The 20189-nt window shown below is 39.5% G+C and overlaps 1 protein-coding gene across 2 annotated transcripts in view; it reads right to left on the bottom strand.

The window, feature by feature from the left end:
• Positions 1-20189, bottom strand: part of CLYBL (citramalyl-CoA lyase) — a 167102-nt gene that overhangs the window by 1714 nt on the left and 145199 nt on the right. For both annotated transcript variants that reach the window (XM_041423415.1, XM_041423416.1), the window contains exons 6-7: positions 19430-19597; positions 14270-14394 (exon numbers count right to left, since the gene is read on the bottom strand). In XM_041423415.1, the coding sequence (XP_041279349.1) occupies positions 14270-14394; positions 19430-19597 (293 nt within the window). The remainder of the gene's footprint in view (positions 1-14269; positions 14395-19429; positions 19598-20189) is intronic.

Below are 20189 nucleotides of genomic sequence, written 5' to 3'. Positions count from 1 at the left end.
GTTCAACAGACAAAAAAAAAAAATCTTTGTAATTGTATCAGTAGTTTGAAACATTAAAAAAACCCCAAAACAAACCCAAAAATCCAAGTACAAAGGTGCAATCCCTTCCCTGAAGAACTCAGAACTGAGCCCCAGCAGTGCATAGGGTGGCTCTGAGAAGAGCTGCACACCCTTTTAGTGTCCTGCTGCAGTGATATGGGATCACAGGCTGGCCTTGGGTTTGACAGTGAGCAAGGCTAACCAAGAGCAAGGTACAGTCCACAGCAGCACGTGTGTCTGTGCACGAGAGAAATGCACAGGAGAACAAACCTTTTTCTGGTTTTCATTTGAGGCTTGATAATTATTAAGTAGATGACTTCAGCAAGTAAAGTGAAAATATAACTCATTTACAAAAGTCTTAGGTAATGTGTGGCTCCAGTGGCATATCTAGCTAAACTGAAGCAGTATTAATTAAATACTAAATCATATTCTGGAATAATTAAGACAAAAATCCACCCTAAACAGCAATCTAACACAAATCAATATTATTGCATGTAAAAGCAGGCTGCATTAAAGCCATTGAAAACATAACAGTAAAAATTATTACTTTATTCAAAATAGAGTTTTCCTGCTATAATTTACAATATTTCAGGTAAATTTGGAGAATGGTACTGACAGATACTCAAAGGTTGGTGCTTTTTGTGTACTAAGCAAACAATCAATCCTACTGTACCCCAACATCATTATTATTATTATTATTATTATTATTATTATTATTATTATTATTAATAATAATAATAATAATAATAACAATATACCGCTTCTAATTATAGCTACATCTCTGTAATTTTCAGTTATTCTTTTAAAACTTGAAAGAAAATGCAGTCTCAAACTATTCAATTTATTAACTGTTGTGAAAAAGAATAGGAACTAAGTAAACATTTTATGACATAGGACTTACTTGGAATAATTCAGGTCTATGCAGTGATCACCAACTGTAAGGTGCATTTTTTTTTAACTGTAAGAAAAACATTGTTTACTTGTCTTCAGTAACAGCTATAGCTTACAGAAGAAATTTGCATGTGGGATGACAGTCATAAGTAGAAATATGTTGAAGCCTCAAATCATCCTTCCTAGCTCTGTGAAAGGCTGACTTAGGAGTACAGCTATCCTAAAGTACCTGCAATGGTTTGCAGAAAGAGATGGGTGCCTAGCATTGTCAGTTCTGATCTCTGGTGGTCCAAACCACGGCTGGGAGGGTCTCAACCCTTCCACCGACAGGATACAGAATGACCTAAAGTCAGATACCCCTGCAGGTACCTAAGCTGTACCATGATGAATCTGGGCCAGAATGTCTTCTTTATGAAGCAAGAGTTAATTAAACAGCATGCTTGTCCTCTCTTCATTAAAGTAATATGTTTAAAAGGAAAACAGGATAATGATGTGGACATGGACACACAAACACTGAACCACGTGAGAAACACAGTACATTTCCTGCTTGTCAATGTGCAGCTGTACTTTGGGTTGCTAGGAATTTGAATTCTTGAAGGAAAAAAAATGCCTTTTTTTTCCCTAACAGCAAAGGGTAACATGAAGTTGGCTTCTCTGCCTGTTCACTCTGAGGCTTATTTTCTCCCTGCTAATTTGCAGTGTTGAGCTAAAGTCCAGAAAAAGAAACTAATTTTAATGCCATTGAATATACCCTATTCACTGACTCTCTTTGCACCCACAGGTTTCAACAGATAGGAAATACCAGTAATTACAGCTTTGTCCCCATGCTCTCTTTTCCAATTCTGCTAGACGAAATTTGCCTCTAGCATTCTTTTGATTTTCTCTCACATGAATATAAAGAAAACAAGACTTTCTATAAACACCATTTGCTTTGATAGCATTAATCTGGGGATTAATTTAGCCATAGATCTAAATTTTGTTTTTGGCTAATTTTCTCAACAATCTCACACTTCCAGTCTGTACTTAGATTTCCAGTAGTTCTACTGTGGGACCAAGGGCCTGTTCTTAAGGAAGCTTGCAGCATGAACAGGAACAATGGCAGGTGGGTAAAGCAAGGCTGGGATTTGCATCCATCGCATTTAGTGGTTCTTGCTCACCATGCAACCATATAAATCATTCAGAAGGAGCCTTTGCAGAAACCTGTAAGGGACTCTGCCTTCAGGCTAATCAAATGTGTCAGACCTGCCTTGGGAAGAGACAGGCCCTCCAGGTAAAGGCTGATGGAGAAGTGGAGAGGAGGAACATGCAGGAGGCAGAGCAGCAGGTGATGGGCACAGCTTCTGGGTGACAATACCTGGATGCAAATAACTCAGCTGGCATGAGAAGTGGGGGAATGGAGGACAACTATGGCACTCACCAGACAGCAGTCTGGAAGTGCAGCCCTACTGAGGAATGGGCAGATTTGTGGGCCAAAGACTCTGCCCCTGTTTGAAGTGACAGAGCACAGATTCTGCTGTGCCTATTCAGTGCCATCCTCCACGCAGCCCACAGAGAACGTGCTGAAGGCAAAGCCCTCTGAGAAACGTGTGACTTTGGTCTGCAGTGTATGGGAGCTGTAAGAGCACTTTGGCTGTGCACACTGCACTGCTGTGAAGGCAGCACAACACAGCAGAAGAGTTTGTAAATACAAAATGTCTGTGCTCCCTCAGCCTGATGGCTCTACAGCTCCGGCAGGGCAGACTACCGAGGCGGAATCAAGGAAGAAAGTGAATGGGCAGCATTCCCTGTTTGGCTCATCATTCAGACTATCTAAAGACCCTTCCCAACTGAGTGACAAGCAAGGAAAGACTCAAGGTTTTTCCTTCTGGCATGAAGTATTATTCACAGTGACATTTAATGCTCTATTAGGACAGTAGTAACATTTTTGAAAAATAACAGAAATTTATGCAAGATGCAGGCCAGGCTGAGTAAGGTCTTAACAGCTCTACTTCAAATGTCAGTATATCCTAAAGTGCTGTGAGGATGGGAAAAAGATGATTTGGCAAATATAGAAGGCAGCTGCAAGTGAATTAAAATTATGGACAGCTGTTAGTGGTTTTATTTTTCTTTCCCCTCAGAGGTAATGGTAGATGATAATCTTGGAAAAATGGAAATTGACAGTGGTCATCTCCAAGTGATGCAAGGATCCAGCCTACAGGCAAGAGAAGCTATAAGGCACAGCTGACAAAGAACAGTCATTTTCACAGGTCAAGACATGAAGATATAGGCTCGTGATAAAGAAGGGCGAATCAGTTGTGCAATAACAATAACAAATGCAACAAATTTCCAGGTGGTTGTGGAGACACTGAAGAGAGACACAAGTCTGGCAGATTTCATGCTTGTATCATATGAACTTCCTCCTAGATAAATGCAGCCACTCTAGCACAGCTCAGACCTAGCAAAGTTCAACATGTAATTGAGGGTGCTTTTTTGATAACTTAGAATACAACCCTGGCCGCATGCTGCCATGAATCTAGAAGATGGCTCTTGTTATCTACATGTCATCTTGTTATCTATATGGCATTCTTAAAGATTTCCTTTATCTACAAGAAATGACATGTAGCAAGTCATAGAAAGAGTCTCAGCATTGGTCTGTCATTTGCCATGGCAATAGACAAACACATTAATGCAGTATTTCCTAGAACATGAAGACCTCCTCTTTTTGTGTGTGTCTCTCCTGTATTTGGGAATGTTTACTTTGTGAAACTTTTGGGAGTAGTTAAGAGCTTGGTAAATCTGTAAGAGCATTTCATAACCAGAATAATACTGTTTTTTAATGACAAGAAGATTTTTACCTTTCCAGAAGTTAAATGGACAGGGTCCATTATTTCAGTGTTGTCTGCATATCAGTATTCTCTGGTGGAACCAGGAGAGGGGAAGCAATGATATAGGTGCTAGTGTTTGCCATGGGTGTAATGGAATTGTGTTAAATATGGAACTGTGTTGACTTTGACTACACAGGGGATGGCAGGATGACAAGTGAGGTACCTTTATGCTTTTCCATAAGATCAGGGAATGTAAACTTTTATACTTCTTCATCTGTACCGAAACCTTTTTATATGATACACAATGTTACACAGGGTTTTACTCTCACCATATTTTATTTCTTTATGTACTGCTGGATTAAGGAAAGAAATAAGCAGGGTAAAAGGATCACGATACAGAACATTTAAGGCATCTCTTAGTAATGTGACACAATTATCTCTGAGTTGTGTATTGGAGTACTTGAGTTAATTACAGTCAAACAATAATTGTTCTGGGACATGTGGGACAGTGATCAGAAAAGCTAGTCCCCTTTGGTTGGCAATACAGAAGAATTAGATGCACTCCTGCACCTGCCAATGCTCACAGCTTTTTCCTCAGCATTTGCTCTATCTGTGGTTACCTGTGCCTCTAACCACATCCATCCCAATGACTGCAATGAGCTCACTAAGAGGGTTACTGCAGACCCTCAGTTCCTAGACCGCTGTAATCTATTAATCACCTGCATTGGTACTGAATATGAAGATTGTATGTAAAAGTACATATGAAAATAAGATTTTGAAGTACCAAATAACTCCTGTAAATTCCAAAAATTCTGCTGGCTCCCTGTCTGTTGGCAGGTGGGACTCCAAGCACAAGCATCGGTTTTGACATCTCTGTGCTCTCTTTTTGGAACCACTGATAAACTTTCGATTTGATCTCATCACACATGTAGCCAAAAACTTTAACTCCCGTGTGATAGTTGCTAGCATTTTCTCAAAGATACTTATATAGGTTACATTAAGAGTGTGGCTTGTCCACAGCTGAAAGAAAATCCCAATTGTCCTCCGTCAGATGAAAGAATATCACTAATAGTGCTAGGTTAATTTGTTGTGTGTGTCCATTCATGGGCTGTGCTAGGTCACTGTGTAGAAACAGCTGACTTTTTCAAAGGCAGCTTAGTCTGGGAATCTAGTCAGGGTACTTAGATTGCAGGGGGTGATCACCATCATCATCAGATGAAGGTGCTAGGGGGTCCTGGGAGTAGGTAAGGCTTTGGCATGGGGGACACGCTGAGTAGTTAGGCCAGTGGAAAAAAAGGAAAAGCAACACAAAATAATGTGCCAGGAAACAGCAATATGGACAAGAAATCACCTGTTGCTGAATTTTGAATTAAGCATGGGTCTAAAATAGGTCTAAATAATTAAAATTAGGTAATGCTTATGAAATTGCCCAAAACCCCTCTTCCACTACTCAGGGGACTACTGACTGTATGACAGTCTCACAAGCGTAGGGAGGTCCTCGGACAGTACTCTGCTGTCACACAGTTAGAAACAGTGCCCCACTGGGGGCTGGGGCACGGAGTTTTTTCCAACTACTTTTTTAAACAGTTTTGCAATACTTTCCTTTGCAAACCAAATCCCTGCAGAGTGTGTAGTTATCCCCTTGGCCTACTGGGTTGTCTTTGGAGGGGATGTGCACCTAGGACATGGGGGAAATGGGCATAAGGGAACCAACAAGCAGCCACCTTTCTCTCCTCCACCCCCTTCATCATTAGGAGATGTCGTGAGTCAAACAGAGCTCCCACACTGCTCTGGTATCACGGGCCAGAGGCTGGTGTGAATACAGCCTTTGTGTAAATAAGTAATTATGTAAGTCCCCTTCCAACCCCCGTGACCTGTGTCGGCACTCGCAGGCAGATGCCAGGCTAAATGGAAACGAGCAGGAGGGGTGATGCCAGCTGGCCAGGGCAAACCTTGTGTACCTCCTGACCCATATAGACAAGCAGTCTCAAGTCCACAGACACAAGAAATCTTTGATCCACAGTTATCTGAGAAACACGAGTTCTTTCCATAGTAATCCAGGGTCTTGCCCACTTCTGAAACCCACTTCTGTAGTTATGACTTTCTGGAGACACCAAAAATACAGGGAATAAATGCACTAAGATCTGCTTGGGTCTGAGAACATTGCCTCTAATCCTGTATAATATTAGCTGTTATAAGGCAATAAGAGTTCTGCAAGCAGGGCAGATTTGGTCTTCTGAGGAGGGAAGGGAGCAGGTGGATGGCAAAGGCTCCGCCTAAAAAGCATGGCATTCATGAAGACAATTCCCCTAGGATTAATGAAAACACACGTTGTTTAAGTGACTCCCTGCAGAGGAAATTTGGAAGTCTTTGCTTTGGGGCTTAAAAAGAACGCTTGGATTTGCTTACAGGTAATGAACAAAGGGGAAGAGGAGGCTGGTCACAGCAAATGGCGTTGGGTCTGTGCCTGGGGGAGGAGTGATTATCCTCAGTACAAAGGAATTATTTCTCTTGAAACAGAAGGTTGAGACCATATTTTTGGGGAAGAGCTAACAGCTGTGATGGTGCTGAATGCAGGTTTAATTAATTTTGTTTTTCTTCTGCAAGTTGTAGCCAAAGAGCTGTCATAAAGAGCTGGGTCATGATTCTACCTTCTCATAATGAACTTCTAAAGGTTAGTGAGCTGCTAGGAGGTGTTCAGTGAAATCTGGGTCAGCTGAGAGTATGTTCCAGACTGTAACAAGATATTGCCTCTCTCTCTTCTCTGCTCAGGCCTGTCCTGCCTTCAGAGCAGGCCCACACATAACTCTGGCTATGTTTAAGTGTCTTTGCAGTAGGTAAGAAATGCCCAAATAACCAGTGCAGTCGCATACGACAAACTGAAGACTTCACAGGCAGTGAGCTGTATGGACAAAGCTTTTTGGGCCACATATTTCCATAGCTTCTCCTCTGGACCTTTTCACATTCACCCCTTTTCTGTAACAATATTATGGTGGAAAGACTCTTGTACACAAAATCTTTGGGGAAAAGAAGTGACCCCTGAAAAGGTTTGTCAAAGATATCTTGGCAAGAGGAGATGCTCAGTGGGTCTCTGATCTGTTGAAGTGACCACAAGGAGGGAATTCTGCAAAGTATCATCACCGTTAAGTTTCTTTAGCCTTTTTGCTGATATGTAGAAAACATTAGAAATCACTACCTTTTGTTTCTTTTTGCCAGTGTAATCTTCCACTGGAGTAGAAGTAGTCAGTGAGTTCAGAGGATAAATCAGTTTGTAAAGCCAGAAGCAGGCCTGTTTGTTTGAGATAGGCTTCTGCCTCTAGGAGCAGATGGAAGGACACAAAAGGTCAAGAAAGAAAGAGCAACAACCACATGAAACAGAGATTGATTTTTCCCTCAAATAACTCCTGAGCAGCAGTGCAAGGACTCTGACAGAAGAAACCCTTTCTAAAGCTCAACAGGTAGAAAGGACTTTGTGATCCTTCAAGTCCACAGTGGGGCAGGAAAGATGAAGAACAAGGACCTACAAGGTCCTTCATTTCTTCTCCACCTGGCAGTACTGTTTCCAGCCCATATATGAGGGTTTTGCCCTGCTGTGTGAGCCAGACAAGCTGTTTTTCCATCTTACAGTCCCCCAAGCTCCCTGAACCACCAGGGATAGCCCTTTCAGCTGGGGTGGGCCTGGGGATGCTTCTTGGTCCAGCACCAAAAACTCCTCAAAGTGTCTCCCTCTGCCTGAGAAAAAAAATCTATTTAAGATCCCCAAAATGAAAGGCAGATAGGAGGGATTTTTATTGCTGTCTTTGCATTTTCTTTAGTTATCTTCTTATTGTGGTTGCTGTCTTCCTGTGTGCTCCTCTAGAGCAGGAAGGAATAAAACTAAAGAAGCAGAGGAAAGTTCTAGAAATCGGGAATATTCTCCACTGGTTTTCATTCTCTGTCTTATAAAGTATTGGGAACGGAAGAATCCTAGAGAGCACACTTGCTGTTGCCAAGCAAATCTTTATTTTATAGCACAAAAGCAGCTTCCTGGACAAACAGCCTATCCAACCATGCATTTTTTCTCCCTAGTGAGCATCATGGTTATTATATGGAATAGTGAAAAGTAACTGATATTAAGAGTTTAGGATCCTCAGATGCCCTTCATTTAGTAATTTGGAATTAACTTGAGGTTTATAGTCATGGAAGCAATTTGTTAAATATAAACTAGAAAATTCAGTCTGAAAGTAAATGACTACAGGGCACACAGACAGCATTTGATACAGAAGAGAGAGGTAACTGTAAAATACAATGGAGTTGAGAAAAATAATAATAGTGAGGCTTGTTCTGCCAGCAAGAATGGAATTGCCCATATTTTTGTATTCTGTGTTTTTTCTAATTTCAGGTTCATTTTCTGAATAGGATTGAACAGACATTTTTTACTGTGATTCTCTATTTCAACCAACAGAGCTTTTGCACAGAGCCACTCCAGATCCCTGAAAAAGCTGGCTAGCACAGAGAAGAGTGAAAAGGCAGCAAGACTGCTGCTACTTAAATTAACTGAAACAATATTTTGGCCACACAGGCTTCTGAATTCCCTCAGTAAGGCTTAAAAAGAGCCATCTGGTCAGAACATTACCTCTCTAGTTAGAGTCTGCTTTGGAAATTGAAACGAGGCTCATGAGCACTCGTTAATGCTTTTTAAACAGGGATTTTGGAGGTGGTAGCTGCCTTGGTGTGTTGCTTGGTGCAGAGCAGGTTTTGGCACGATGGTGGGCAGGTGTCTGCAGTGTTGGGTGTCTTCCCATTCCATGCTCATAGCAAAACAGTGCCTGCACTGGGAATGTGCCGACACAGCATGGCCCTTCCAAAAGCAACTCACCCTGCGTTTACTTCCTGGAGCTGACAAGGATGGAGGAGTCGTACCTTGCTGAGGAGGAGCCCAGAGCTGCCATCCTCTGCAGGGCCTGTGTCCCCTGGGACAGGAGCAGCTGCCCCCTCCAGGGGCTACCTCCGGCTGGAAAAGCCATGGAGGCACACAGATCCATCCTGCTCCGGGCTCATGGCAAAACTTCTCCCCGCGGGAAATAGCAATGTGCCATCCGAGTCCTTCTCCCTCTGTGTTTTGGACACAGGTCTTTAAAGAGTGGAGGAAAACAGATTAAGAGCCCCTGAATGCCTGCTGGGGAGTGGAAAGGGCGGAAGCTGGCAAGAAAATGTTTTTGTATGAGTTTGTGCCCTGCTTAGAAGCTTTTGCAGCCCTGTGTAGTAAAATCTGTCTCCTTTTCTCCCCACCTGGCATAACTCCCTCAGGACTGATTGCACCAATGTAGGAACCAGTATAGCACAAGCAATTAGCTAATACAGCCCCTTCTGCTCTATTGTAGAAGTTCAAAATCCACCCCAGATGGATCTTTCTAAGAGAAAAGCCTTCAACCATGACACAAAACACATTTATAAAGCATTTTTCAAATACTAAAATTGTATAGGGAAATTTTGAGTACTAATATGAGCTCTCTAGATCTCAGTTTTGAGATTAAAATTTCATTTGGCCACTTTTTAAAAAGACAAACAACATAACCATGGCCCATGTTTAAATCCCACTAGCACTCTTCATCTTTGCATAGAGATGCACCTGAGCCTAGACTTCTTAAGGCTGGTGCTCCTTAAAGGTGGCAATTTATCACAAAATTCCTGAATCCCCCACTCTGCAGAGAAAGGAATACACATTGTCTAATTAACATAAAGGACAGCACGTGCCCTGAGCACTCAGAGGGAGGGCTGACAGCGCTGCAGCCCTGCACACACAGAGGTATCCTGTGCTGCCACTGCCGCCCTGGGATGGCATCCAGCTTGGTTGGTGGCACCTCAAAACTCAGCAATCTGTCCTGGGCAAGGGAAGTGGGGGCCTGGGCTGCTCCCTCACTCCCAGCTCTACGGAAAGCTGAGATATAATGCCCTGCAAGGTGCAATACAATCCCTGTGGATTGATGGGGTTTGATACAGCCCCATGCCAGAGGGATGATCCCGTGCATCCCTTCCAAGAGGCATCCCTTGGACATGGTCCCACTTTCCTGGCAACCACGGGCTGGTTTGAGAAAGGGTGGATCCCACTCGGATGGGGAGCCCTCCCGGGGTCCATGGCACAGCCAGGAGAGGGAAGAAAGTCGGGGCAGACCTCCCTGTAAGGCGGTGGGAGCTGGAGCTGGCCGAAGAACGAGGGCGCATCGTCTCTAAGATACAGTGGCTTGGGGTAGCTTTTCCTAAACAAAGAGCATTATAAGAGAGCCACTGCTGGAAATTTCCATTCCTTTGTTGGGTTGATGCTGTGTAAATAAATGCATTCCTAAGATTTTTCATAATCCTGGAAAGGGCCGTAAATGAAACTGTATAGTTTGCCAAATCACTGGAGTTCATATATATTATTCCTCAGCTGCTGGGAACATGATATACAATGGCACAGAATATAATGCAAGAAACATATGCTAAAGGTCTTCTTAGAACCACTCTGTGCATTTGTATGTGGCAGATACAAATATTTATTTTGATTTGCTCTATGGGATTTAAATATTCAACCCATATTACAACTTGGATTTGTGATATACTTACCTTAACTCTAAATAATCCTTACCTGACAAGCGACCTTAGCAGCATTCAGTTATTCCCTAGTTTAATATGTGGGTGCTTTGAAAGCTTTTGTAAATTAGTATGTGAGATAAAGGTGTAATCAGCGTTTTACTTTATCTTCTCCTTTTCCTTATATTTGAATTTCATTTAAAAGTAAGGCAATTTGGGGAGATTCAATTTCAATAATGATATTGTGCCTGATGTATTTACACACTTAATGGCTTAAAAATGCATCTTCAATGCATTTTTTTATGACTTTTTATTTTTTATATGACTTTTGTCATATTTTTTATATGACTTTTTATTTTTTATATGACTTTTGTCATATATAAACACTTACTACTTATAGAAGAGATACATCCTGTATCCAGTGTACTGGTAATGTAAACTCAGGAGTTACCTAAATAGTAAAGACTATTATGTCTTCATTGCTAGAAATCAGATATTTTTCTTAAAATAGGCTAATAACTTCTCCCACTAACTCTACTCCCTTAGATTCAGTTTATCTGTATTTATAAGATCACTTCCCTGTTTAATGTAGTACAAATACTTTCAAAATTTTTAACAGAAACTGTCCTTTAGACTACTGGAATTATGATTATCACCCTTCTTTTTTTTAATTTTATTTTTGAGCACACTGACATCTATCTTATATTTAGACTTTTCGACAACTATACTTGCTTTCCTTAGGATGAATATTTTAATTTTGAAAATCATATCCCCTAGTAGTGCAGTTCTACTGGAAAAATATTGAAATTACCTGGAAATAACACTTTTCTTTTTAAGCACTTTTCAATTTTAGATCTCAAAGTTTTAGACAAAAGAGAACACTTAATAAATAGTTGAATAAAATACAAAATGTACTTTTTCAACATTTGTTTCTACTTGTCCAAAATACAACATTACAATTTATTTCCTGGACATGCCATTTTTAAGTTGGATTAGAAATGTAAAAAACAGCTCCACAAGCAAAACAACCTAGAAACCAAACCAAAGTAACCCCTCAAACAGAACTATCTCCATAAGGCAAGCCCAAATAATTCTAGCTAGCTGGTTAGCGCTCTAATTTCCTTCTGTTTGGACACTCCCACAGCATCTCTAATTCCACAGTGCTCATCTGAGATCCTAATTTTTCCTGACCTCAGTACTCACATTTGGGGGCTACTATGTCAAAGCTTTTCAGCATCCAGGATGAAGTAGCCTGGTTCAGCTTTCTTTCAAAAGAAGATTATTATGGTGATTGTAGGTCTCAAATCAGAATAGATTGTAAAAACTTATTACTGTATTTTAATGTAAAATATTGCTAACTAAGGGCATCAAACTTTAAATCAAATTAATAGCAAACTATGATCCCAGAGACTGCAGACCAGTAACTTATCTACCACACAAACAGCTGCACAAATCCCTCACATTTATTTTTTCCAGGCTTTCAACTTTGATTAATAACATGGTAAAACCATGCAAGTCTCAACCATATTAACCACAGCTATATTTTTAGTCCTACTGACATGAACACTTTAATATAATAAAAGGGAAAGGAAAACAGAAGAGGTGTTTCATTAGGACACGAGGATTACTGAAACCGCTGTGTGGAGCATTTGCCAGGAGGTGGTAGGGGAAGAGTTATTACTCACATTTTAGCATGTCGTTAGGATGTGGAGAGAGAGGATCCCTCAGTGAGATATGTTTGCTTTGGAAAAAAAATTAAGTAATCAGACCGTCCAAGCCCTTCTCACTGACACAGTCATAACAGCAAATTAGAAACTCAGTTAATTAGTTTCCAGCATTACATGGAAAACTATTTTTCCAATTTTGTTATAAAATCCAATAATACGACAGTGCTATGAGATCCAGAAGTTCACATATTAACCTGCCAGCCCTTTTTTATTGATAGACGGCCACATGCAAAAATATATGAAGCATGCAACCTGGTTGGTTAAAAAAATAACCTGCACCACAAATCCTCAGCAATTTTGCTCTTGCAGCTGATTACAGAAGCTTATAACATATTTTAAAAGCATTAATGAAGAGAAAAAAAATTCCCCAAACCCAAATCGACCCTCTCTGAAGGGCTGATATAAACAAAAAACCTCAGCATTATGTCAGTAAAATAGCAGTTTAAAAATAAATTTAAAGACTAATGCGTGCCTAACATTAAATTATTCAATATTTAACATGTTTGGCTTAGTGATTGTGTGATACTGGGACTAGAGCTAAATTTGGTCCAGTCTCCTAGTCGACTGTTCATATGACAGAGGTGTTCCTTAGATGAGTTTCTGACACTAAATTCAGCTGAATGAATAGAATTAAGCACATCATAAAAAATATTTGGCTGAGTAAGTAGTTTGACTATTTTCTTGCTGCATGTACCTGCCTACACATTTGCACCAGCACTATGTTTGTAATGATGCCTTTTGTAAGGAAGCCAAACCTTGTAAATCGGAATAATGGGCGAAACCAGTCACATATTTTTTTTATCTCTATATTGTTTGCACGAAGAGAGCTACATTTCAAAATTGAGGTGGAGAGAACAAAGAGATCCAGGCACACAGCATCCTAATAGGGACCCTGAAACCACTGCTCTGGGCAGCACCCAAAGAGCATAGTCATGGCTCTATTGGAAACAGCCAGGTACCACAAAGGGCATGCAATAACCCAGCAAGGAGAAAGGCAGAGCAATAGCAAATACCTTGTCACACTTTAACTCCAAGAAGAAAGCCCAATTTCTGTTTTGACCTTTGCAGCATTTTTAATGCACGACAGCCATAACATCAGAAATGCAGGGGAACACAGAAGCCAGATATCCCAATTTTTTATAACCCACTAGAAAGTGGGAAAATGTGCAGAAAACATTTATATGGCACCAGTGAAATGAGACCCTATGCACAGCCTTATAGATGAACTTCTCGACCAGAGGGATTTGTCTCCTACTTGAATGCCACACAAGCATGTGTGAACCATTCCCACTCATCTGCACTACCCATTCTGAGACTGGGACTTTCCTTTTTAACTAGCCCAGGCTTGGCTAAGACTAAGATAAACATGTTTGGCTGCAACTTTTTTTTCTTTCAAAAAGAGGCAAACTGGATTATAGCAAATAACCTTTAAGATAATTAACTGACAATGCCGCAACTAGCATAAAATCTTCCTTCAGGCGACCCCTAATTTAAGTATTACTGGCACAAAGTGGAGACAGATTGTGCATCACCACCGCAATATTTACATAGCAGAAACCCACAGAGCAGGAAACGTGAGACTCAATGATGCACTAAATTAGGAACAATCATATTCTAGTGTTAATTTGCTTTCTCCTCTATCCAAAATTCAGGTCCAGCAATTGGTACAAATGCACATAAAACATTCCCATTTTTAATGATTAAGAACCACATTCTGCAAGCAGTTTCACTCAAAAGTACATTCAATTACTACTGGGCATGTTTGAGGGATCAAACCCCCAAAAGTGAAACAGGTCTACCAACGCAGAGATTTTTTTTAGAAACCAAAGGCTTCCTAATGCATTTATTTCTTTCCGTAAATGATGGCTGTGCAAGCAGTCTGAGTCCTCTGCCAGACTACCTGACTTTTAGTTGCAAATATTTTCCTCTGACAGTAACACTGTGATTTATGTGGCGTAATAGAGAAACAGTTTTAATTCTCCGATGCTGTAGATGCTTGCAGGTACTCAAAAAGCTGCATAATCAAAGAATTAAAGTTAAAATGGGGAGGAAGGAAAAGATAACCATTCTATTTCTAAATATATTGGGAAGTGATACATTTATAATATGCACTATCCAGAGACAGATTTCACAAGCAATAATCTTAGTTACAGCACTTCATAAGATAAAAGCAAAGAACCATCACTGACCTTTCTAATAGAATCTTAAATATCATTCAAATTTGGCTCCACTATGGCATATTAACAAAATATTTACCTTGCCTAATCGCTGATGTTCTTCAAAAGCAGAAATCAGTTCTTGTGCCCACTTTATTTTTTCAGGGCTCGGAGAGAACTGTTCCTGGACAACAGCAATTTGGTTGGGGTGAATCACCTGCTTACCTACAAAGAAGATTAATAACACCAGAATCATGCATCGACAAACAGATGTTCAAGCAAAATGTTCCAACCACTTGAGGCTCTCATATGCCTTGCAGACTTTCTTGCTCTCTAACTAATTATTTTACTTAGTTTATTTTATTTTTAAAACTCGAAAACAGGCAGATAGCTTTTTGGGATATTATTTTAAAAGTAAGAATACCTTGTGCTATGCTTGCATTCAGTATAGTTTGAAAGAACCCACAATTCTTTCTTCTCCCTCCCCATTTTGATCCATACATCTTCTCTCAGTCATTTCAGATGCAATCGTTTGTCTTGGGCAGTCAATAACAATTAAGTATAATGCATCTCTGGATTTGACTACATAAATAACAGCTCCAGCTACTCTTAAATAAGTTATATTAAAGTGTGTTCAGAAAATGAGATCTGAAGAATATGGCAAGAGATCTGTAGGGCTGAAAAGTTACCGGTACCCTAAGGATCATTCCCTAAATTCTCACTATTGGCTTAGCATTATATAATCCTCAATGTTGTTTAAACAAACTGTTGTTGCTGCAATTATTGGTAGCTGCAGGTAGGCTGCAATATTTAGTTAGTGACTGGTATAGCAAACAACCACTAGCAGTGTCCTGAGGCTTTATAAAGCAGTTTTTAAAATCCTTTCCTGTATAAACATAAGTTAAGAAAATAAAAATAGATGTTGTCTTTTTCACTAGAGATTTTCAAACGTGAATAGACAGCCACATAATCCCTTCCAATCTGTGATTGAATTTAGCTACCTTAAAACAAATACATGTCTAATTTGTTTGACACTTTAAAAAGTGCAGCGTTTGACGTTATTAGTTCACTTCTATGGGAATTTCACAGACCGGTGGGATTTCTGTGGTTTGCTTTTAAGGTGCATTAATAAAGGGAGGCTACCGTAACTCCCAGCTTCCTTCGGAAGAAATGACTCTCCTCGGTGCCAGATAACAAAACCAGTTAGAGGGACGAGCCTGATCCTGCAAACCTGCCAGCAAGTGAGCAGTGCCCTGCAGACCGAGGGTCCCGCAGCCCCGCCGCCGCGGCCGCCTCTTGCGCCAGCGAGATTCTGCACTTTGCCAGGACAAGTTGGAAGTGTCAGCACCCAAGGAGCTTTCCTGCACAACGGGTCTGCTCCCGTGCTCTTACTGCCATTTAGCCAGCTGTACTTTAGGAATCAGCCCATCACTGGGTCTGAGAAGTCTCATGCCTGAGCGCAGGAATGCGCCTATTTGCCATGAAATAGCCATTGCAAAAATCCCTGGGATTACTTTCATTAGGCTGCAGTGGTCTGAGCGATAACCTGGAGTACAAAGAAACCCTACGTAATTAAATGAGCAAAGAAATAGTAGTGCTGTAGTGTTGTTACATTCCTTGCTAAAATGCCATAAGTAGCTCAATTTTATTTCTTCTTGAACAACGTTTAGTTTATGATTTTACAGGCATGAAAATATTAGTTTGAAATTTCAATATCAAAACTATTTTTAAAATACCTTGAATATAGGTAAAAATTTAAACCCCAATAAGAACAACAATTTTTGAAAGAAATGACACAAATAATTTTTTTAACTAACGTGTTTTTTCTTAAGTCCACTCAGAGGTTTTTTAGTAATTTTAATAAAATGTCATCATTAATAAGCTGATGATGTTTTTTATTTGACATACAACAAATTCTCCATAGCTAGACCATTAATTCCAAAATTGAAGTGTGTACAACAATTTATTAAAAAATCCTGCAGAGCTTAACTTTTTTGAAAAAAATGTTGAGTATATTTTAAATTATATTTGAATTCAATCTCTAATTATAAGAAAATTAAAAATACATATATATGATTTTTAAAAGTGTAAAACATTTTTGTAAAAAGACTTGCTTTTGATAAAGATATCTATAGTAGTAAACAATGCTTTTAATCATTAAAACACTACTGAACAATTTAGGGAGAATATAATCTAATTTTGATTTATAGCACTTGGTTGATTTTTGTCACAGACTACCTATCCAAATAACTGTATAACAGACACAATGCCATGCAGGAACAAAGTAAATATTTTAAACAGAACTGTTGTTATTGACAAGTTACTGAGAGAGTGCAAAATTGGAAGACATTAAAATTTATGACCACGAAATCCTTTTTACAGTACCACTTGATATATTGTGTTTTAAATCAATACTTGTCAAGTATTTTAGGTAACTGTATGAAGGTGTCATTTTAGTCTTCTACAAAAGACTGAAAAGGAGAGGACATCTAGACTGTTTCGTATTTATATCTGCTCTCTCAGCATGTAGCACAGGACTTTTTATAATGACTAAGTCAGCTGTTAAAGCTTATGGCAAGGTTTAACTAATTTTTTACACAAACATTCCTAAAACCTATGCCAATTTATATAGGCAACACACTGTTTTAAAGTCCACAGGTACTGGTAGTGTAAAATATCTCGAAGGATGTCTATGGATATATAAATACATATTTAAAAAAAATATAAATATGAAAGCACTATTAATTTGGCTGGATTACATTTGAAAACATTTGATTTTGTTTATACACTCACTGAAGGAAAAGCAGGCTGATTTTAAGATAATTGAAAAAGAAAACTTGGCTGCAATAAGCAGTGAGGTTTGCAATAATATTTAAATACCTGGTAAATTCCTCATTATATTATTTTGCTTGTTTAATGTTGAGGGAAGCTATTTGATTACATTAAAGGCAATTTTACTGGCCTAATATGGGGACATCTAAGGACATACAACTTTGCTAAATATTTTGGATTTGTATTGCTTTTGAGCGTGGTGAGTTCAGCCCTGTTCATGCAAATAAGTGAGTGTTCCCCAGCTATGAGAGCAATTTGCAAGACTCATCTCATTTTAGTTCTGTTGATTTCAATGATTTTGATTCTTTATTAAAAAAGTAGCAGGGAGGGATCTTATATTTAAAAATTACAAGAATTCCACATTTTGAATTCGTTTTTAGGTTGACATTTCAGTATTTTTACATTGTCAGAGGACTGTCAGTGGCAAATACAACGTGCACACTTCTGCTTTATGCAAGGTCATGGATTAAGCTAAGGCCCATTTGTAATTTTCTGTGATGAGTATGAAACTGGAAATGTTAAAATGTTTCACTTATATAGATTTGGGAAAAACGGTTGCATAGGTTTGGAAAAACACAATTTTGCTATCAGTTTTGAAATTAGATTTTATTTCAACCAAAAGAAGCAGAAAAGATTATAAAAATATCAGATAAACTGAGAGCAAAAAGCCAAAGAGCAAGTGAAATATTTTAGACTGATCTAAAATATTTTTTTCTTTTTTCAGAGGAAAAGGAAAAATGCTGTTTTGTTTTCACTCAAACAGATTTTAATTTTTTTCCCCCACCAAATCAGTAGAGTCAGTATTGCCCCATTTCTAATTACAGTTGGACTGATTATTTGCTGGGTAGTTTGCTAAATTTTGGAACTGTGTTGATGATAGCTGCAGAAGGCAGGAGGCAAAGGGCAGGTGCTGTGAGAGCACCTTAATAAAATCTGTTCTTTTCATGGACCCTTACTTCTTGTATGGAAAGGCAAGTATGACACATGTACAGCCAAGACAGAAGGTAATTTTACACCCTAAATTGCTCTGTGACCTTTTTATTTGTTGTCTGTCTGGACCCTGTTCTAAGGTCAGACAAGCTCCACCATAAAGTCAGTGGAGTCCAAATCACCATCAGCATTGGTTATGCAGAACGTTACTAAATTTCCTAAATTGACAGCCTCAGTTAAGCATTTAAATGCGCATTAAGCATTCAAAAAGAGTGCTCTCAAAGGGTCTAGGCACCTGCAACTCCATCTTCTGTCAACAGGAGGTTCAAATGTTTATGTTTTTTCAAAAATGAAGCCTTTCCTTAAGCTAGGAAGTGTTGGTTGAGACTAGGTAGCCGTCAGCAGGTGCTACCATTCAGCAGCTCTATTATTTTCCCAACTTCAAAGGCAGCCGAGGGAAGGGTGGAAGTCCACACCGCCGTGGATAATGTAGCTGTGAGGAGCTAACTATTTCACCTCCAAAACAGGACCTGGGTTTGCAAATGCCAAAGCTCAGCAGACAGCAAGGCAGAATTCATGCCGAAAAGCATTGATTGCTATTCTTTCGCTGGCATGCCAAGGTCACCTAAAATGGCACTTATTTTTTTGTTTGGTGCTTTAAGATATCACATACAGCTAACTGTAAAACCAGAGTTTGCTAGGTGGCATTGCTAGGACCCATGCTTTTGGTAACAGGAACCTAAGGGATGCATTGTTCTCATACGTGTATCCTGGATGGTGGTCAGAGAAAAATAATGTGGTGTTCGTCCTGTGTTAGAATTCTCTCCTGTATGTGTCAAATGGCTGCTTTCTATTGCAACCCCCCAATCTTTGGTGGCTGCACCGTCCCCACGAGCTGTCCGAGTGACCTGGTACACCAATCACAGGGTAACAGGCTGCATTACAGAACTGTGGGGTAAGGAGCCTGCTGCTCTTGTTGTCTGCCAATACCCATAGGTGTCACCAGCACTTACCAGGGGGAAAGCCAGGAGATGACAAACAAACCAAAGAAAACAATAAGAAAATAACTTTCCCCTAGCAGCTACCATAGGAGATTTATTTCTCAATTTTTTCACCTAAAAAGTATTTTTTAACTGCTGCTGTTGTTCAAACAAAGAGAATGGGCTCCAGTTGTGGAGGAGCCATTGCAGAGTACAGTATTGCCTTTCCTGTGCTCTGGGAAGGGAGGAATCACTGCACAGCCTCTACCCCAACTTCTCTCCAAAACCGGTCACATGCTTCATGGCATACGGTTTCAAAAAGCAGCCTGTTTCAGGCAAAATTTCCAGCCACAATTTTTAAGATGGTAATAAACATAGAAGAGCTTGATATCAATGAGTTTTTCAATAAGTGCCCTGGAGCAAAAATCAAGTTATTTGTCTAAGTGACAGTAAACATAGCGACCTATTTAAAATGAACAAGGTCCGCGTTCTTTTGAGACATCGGCAGAAAGTCGTACCAGTGAATCCCATTGAGGCGCCTTCCCTCGACTGCCTGCGGAGCCCATCTTCATCATGGAAATCAATGTAAACAAGGTCTATTGCTTGAAGGCCAAATGCCTTTGCTGTGACTATGATTTTTTGCCTGGCGTACAGAATATCGTGAGTTTCCTTACTGCTTGTTGCACCTAAGAAAATAACAAGAACAAAGAACAGCTGACAAGAGTGTTTTTCTGCTTTAAAAATTTCTAAGGGGAAACTTTGAGATTATATTTAACTGATTTAGAAAATAGAAAAGGGATGTAAGGCTATACTGTAGAGTCAAAATTATACTCTTCTGAGGAAAAAAGGAAAGACGTTTTAGCAAAAATAAAAAATAACGTCCCTCTAAACAATACCTTATAAATTCAGATTTTGATTTAGTTTAAATCAGAAGTTGAAAGCCTGAAGTCAGTGGAAGCTTTGTCTGGTAAGGACTGCTGACTTGGCTAAAATGAAAGTAATTATTTGATTTTACTATTTACTGCATGTACAGTGAGAAGCATTACAGCAAGAGAAGCTTTACACAAATTGATATACTGGATCCAACTAAATGGTTAAAAAATTCACACTGAGAATAGAATTGCACTTTCCTTGGTTCTGATTCTTGTCACAACTGATGTCCTAAGCTGAATATTTAAGCTTTAGTATTTGAATGAAAAATTGATGGTAGATGACTTCTGAGAAGAAGCAAAAGCATTCATGAAACTTCATGTGCTCACAGGCTACCAGCTAAGCAAC

This window comes from Onychostruthus taczanowskii, unplaced genomic scaffold (assembly GCF_017590055.1).
Source record: "Onychostruthus taczanowskii isolate IOZ18803 unplaced genomic scaffold, ASM1759005v1 scaffold77, whole genome shotgun sequence".
NCBI classification, from domain to species: Eukaryota; Metazoa; Chordata; class Aves; order Passeriformes; family Passeridae; genus Onychostruthus; species Onychostruthus taczanowskii.
This window is presented reverse-complemented; position numbering and strand designations above follow the sequence as displayed.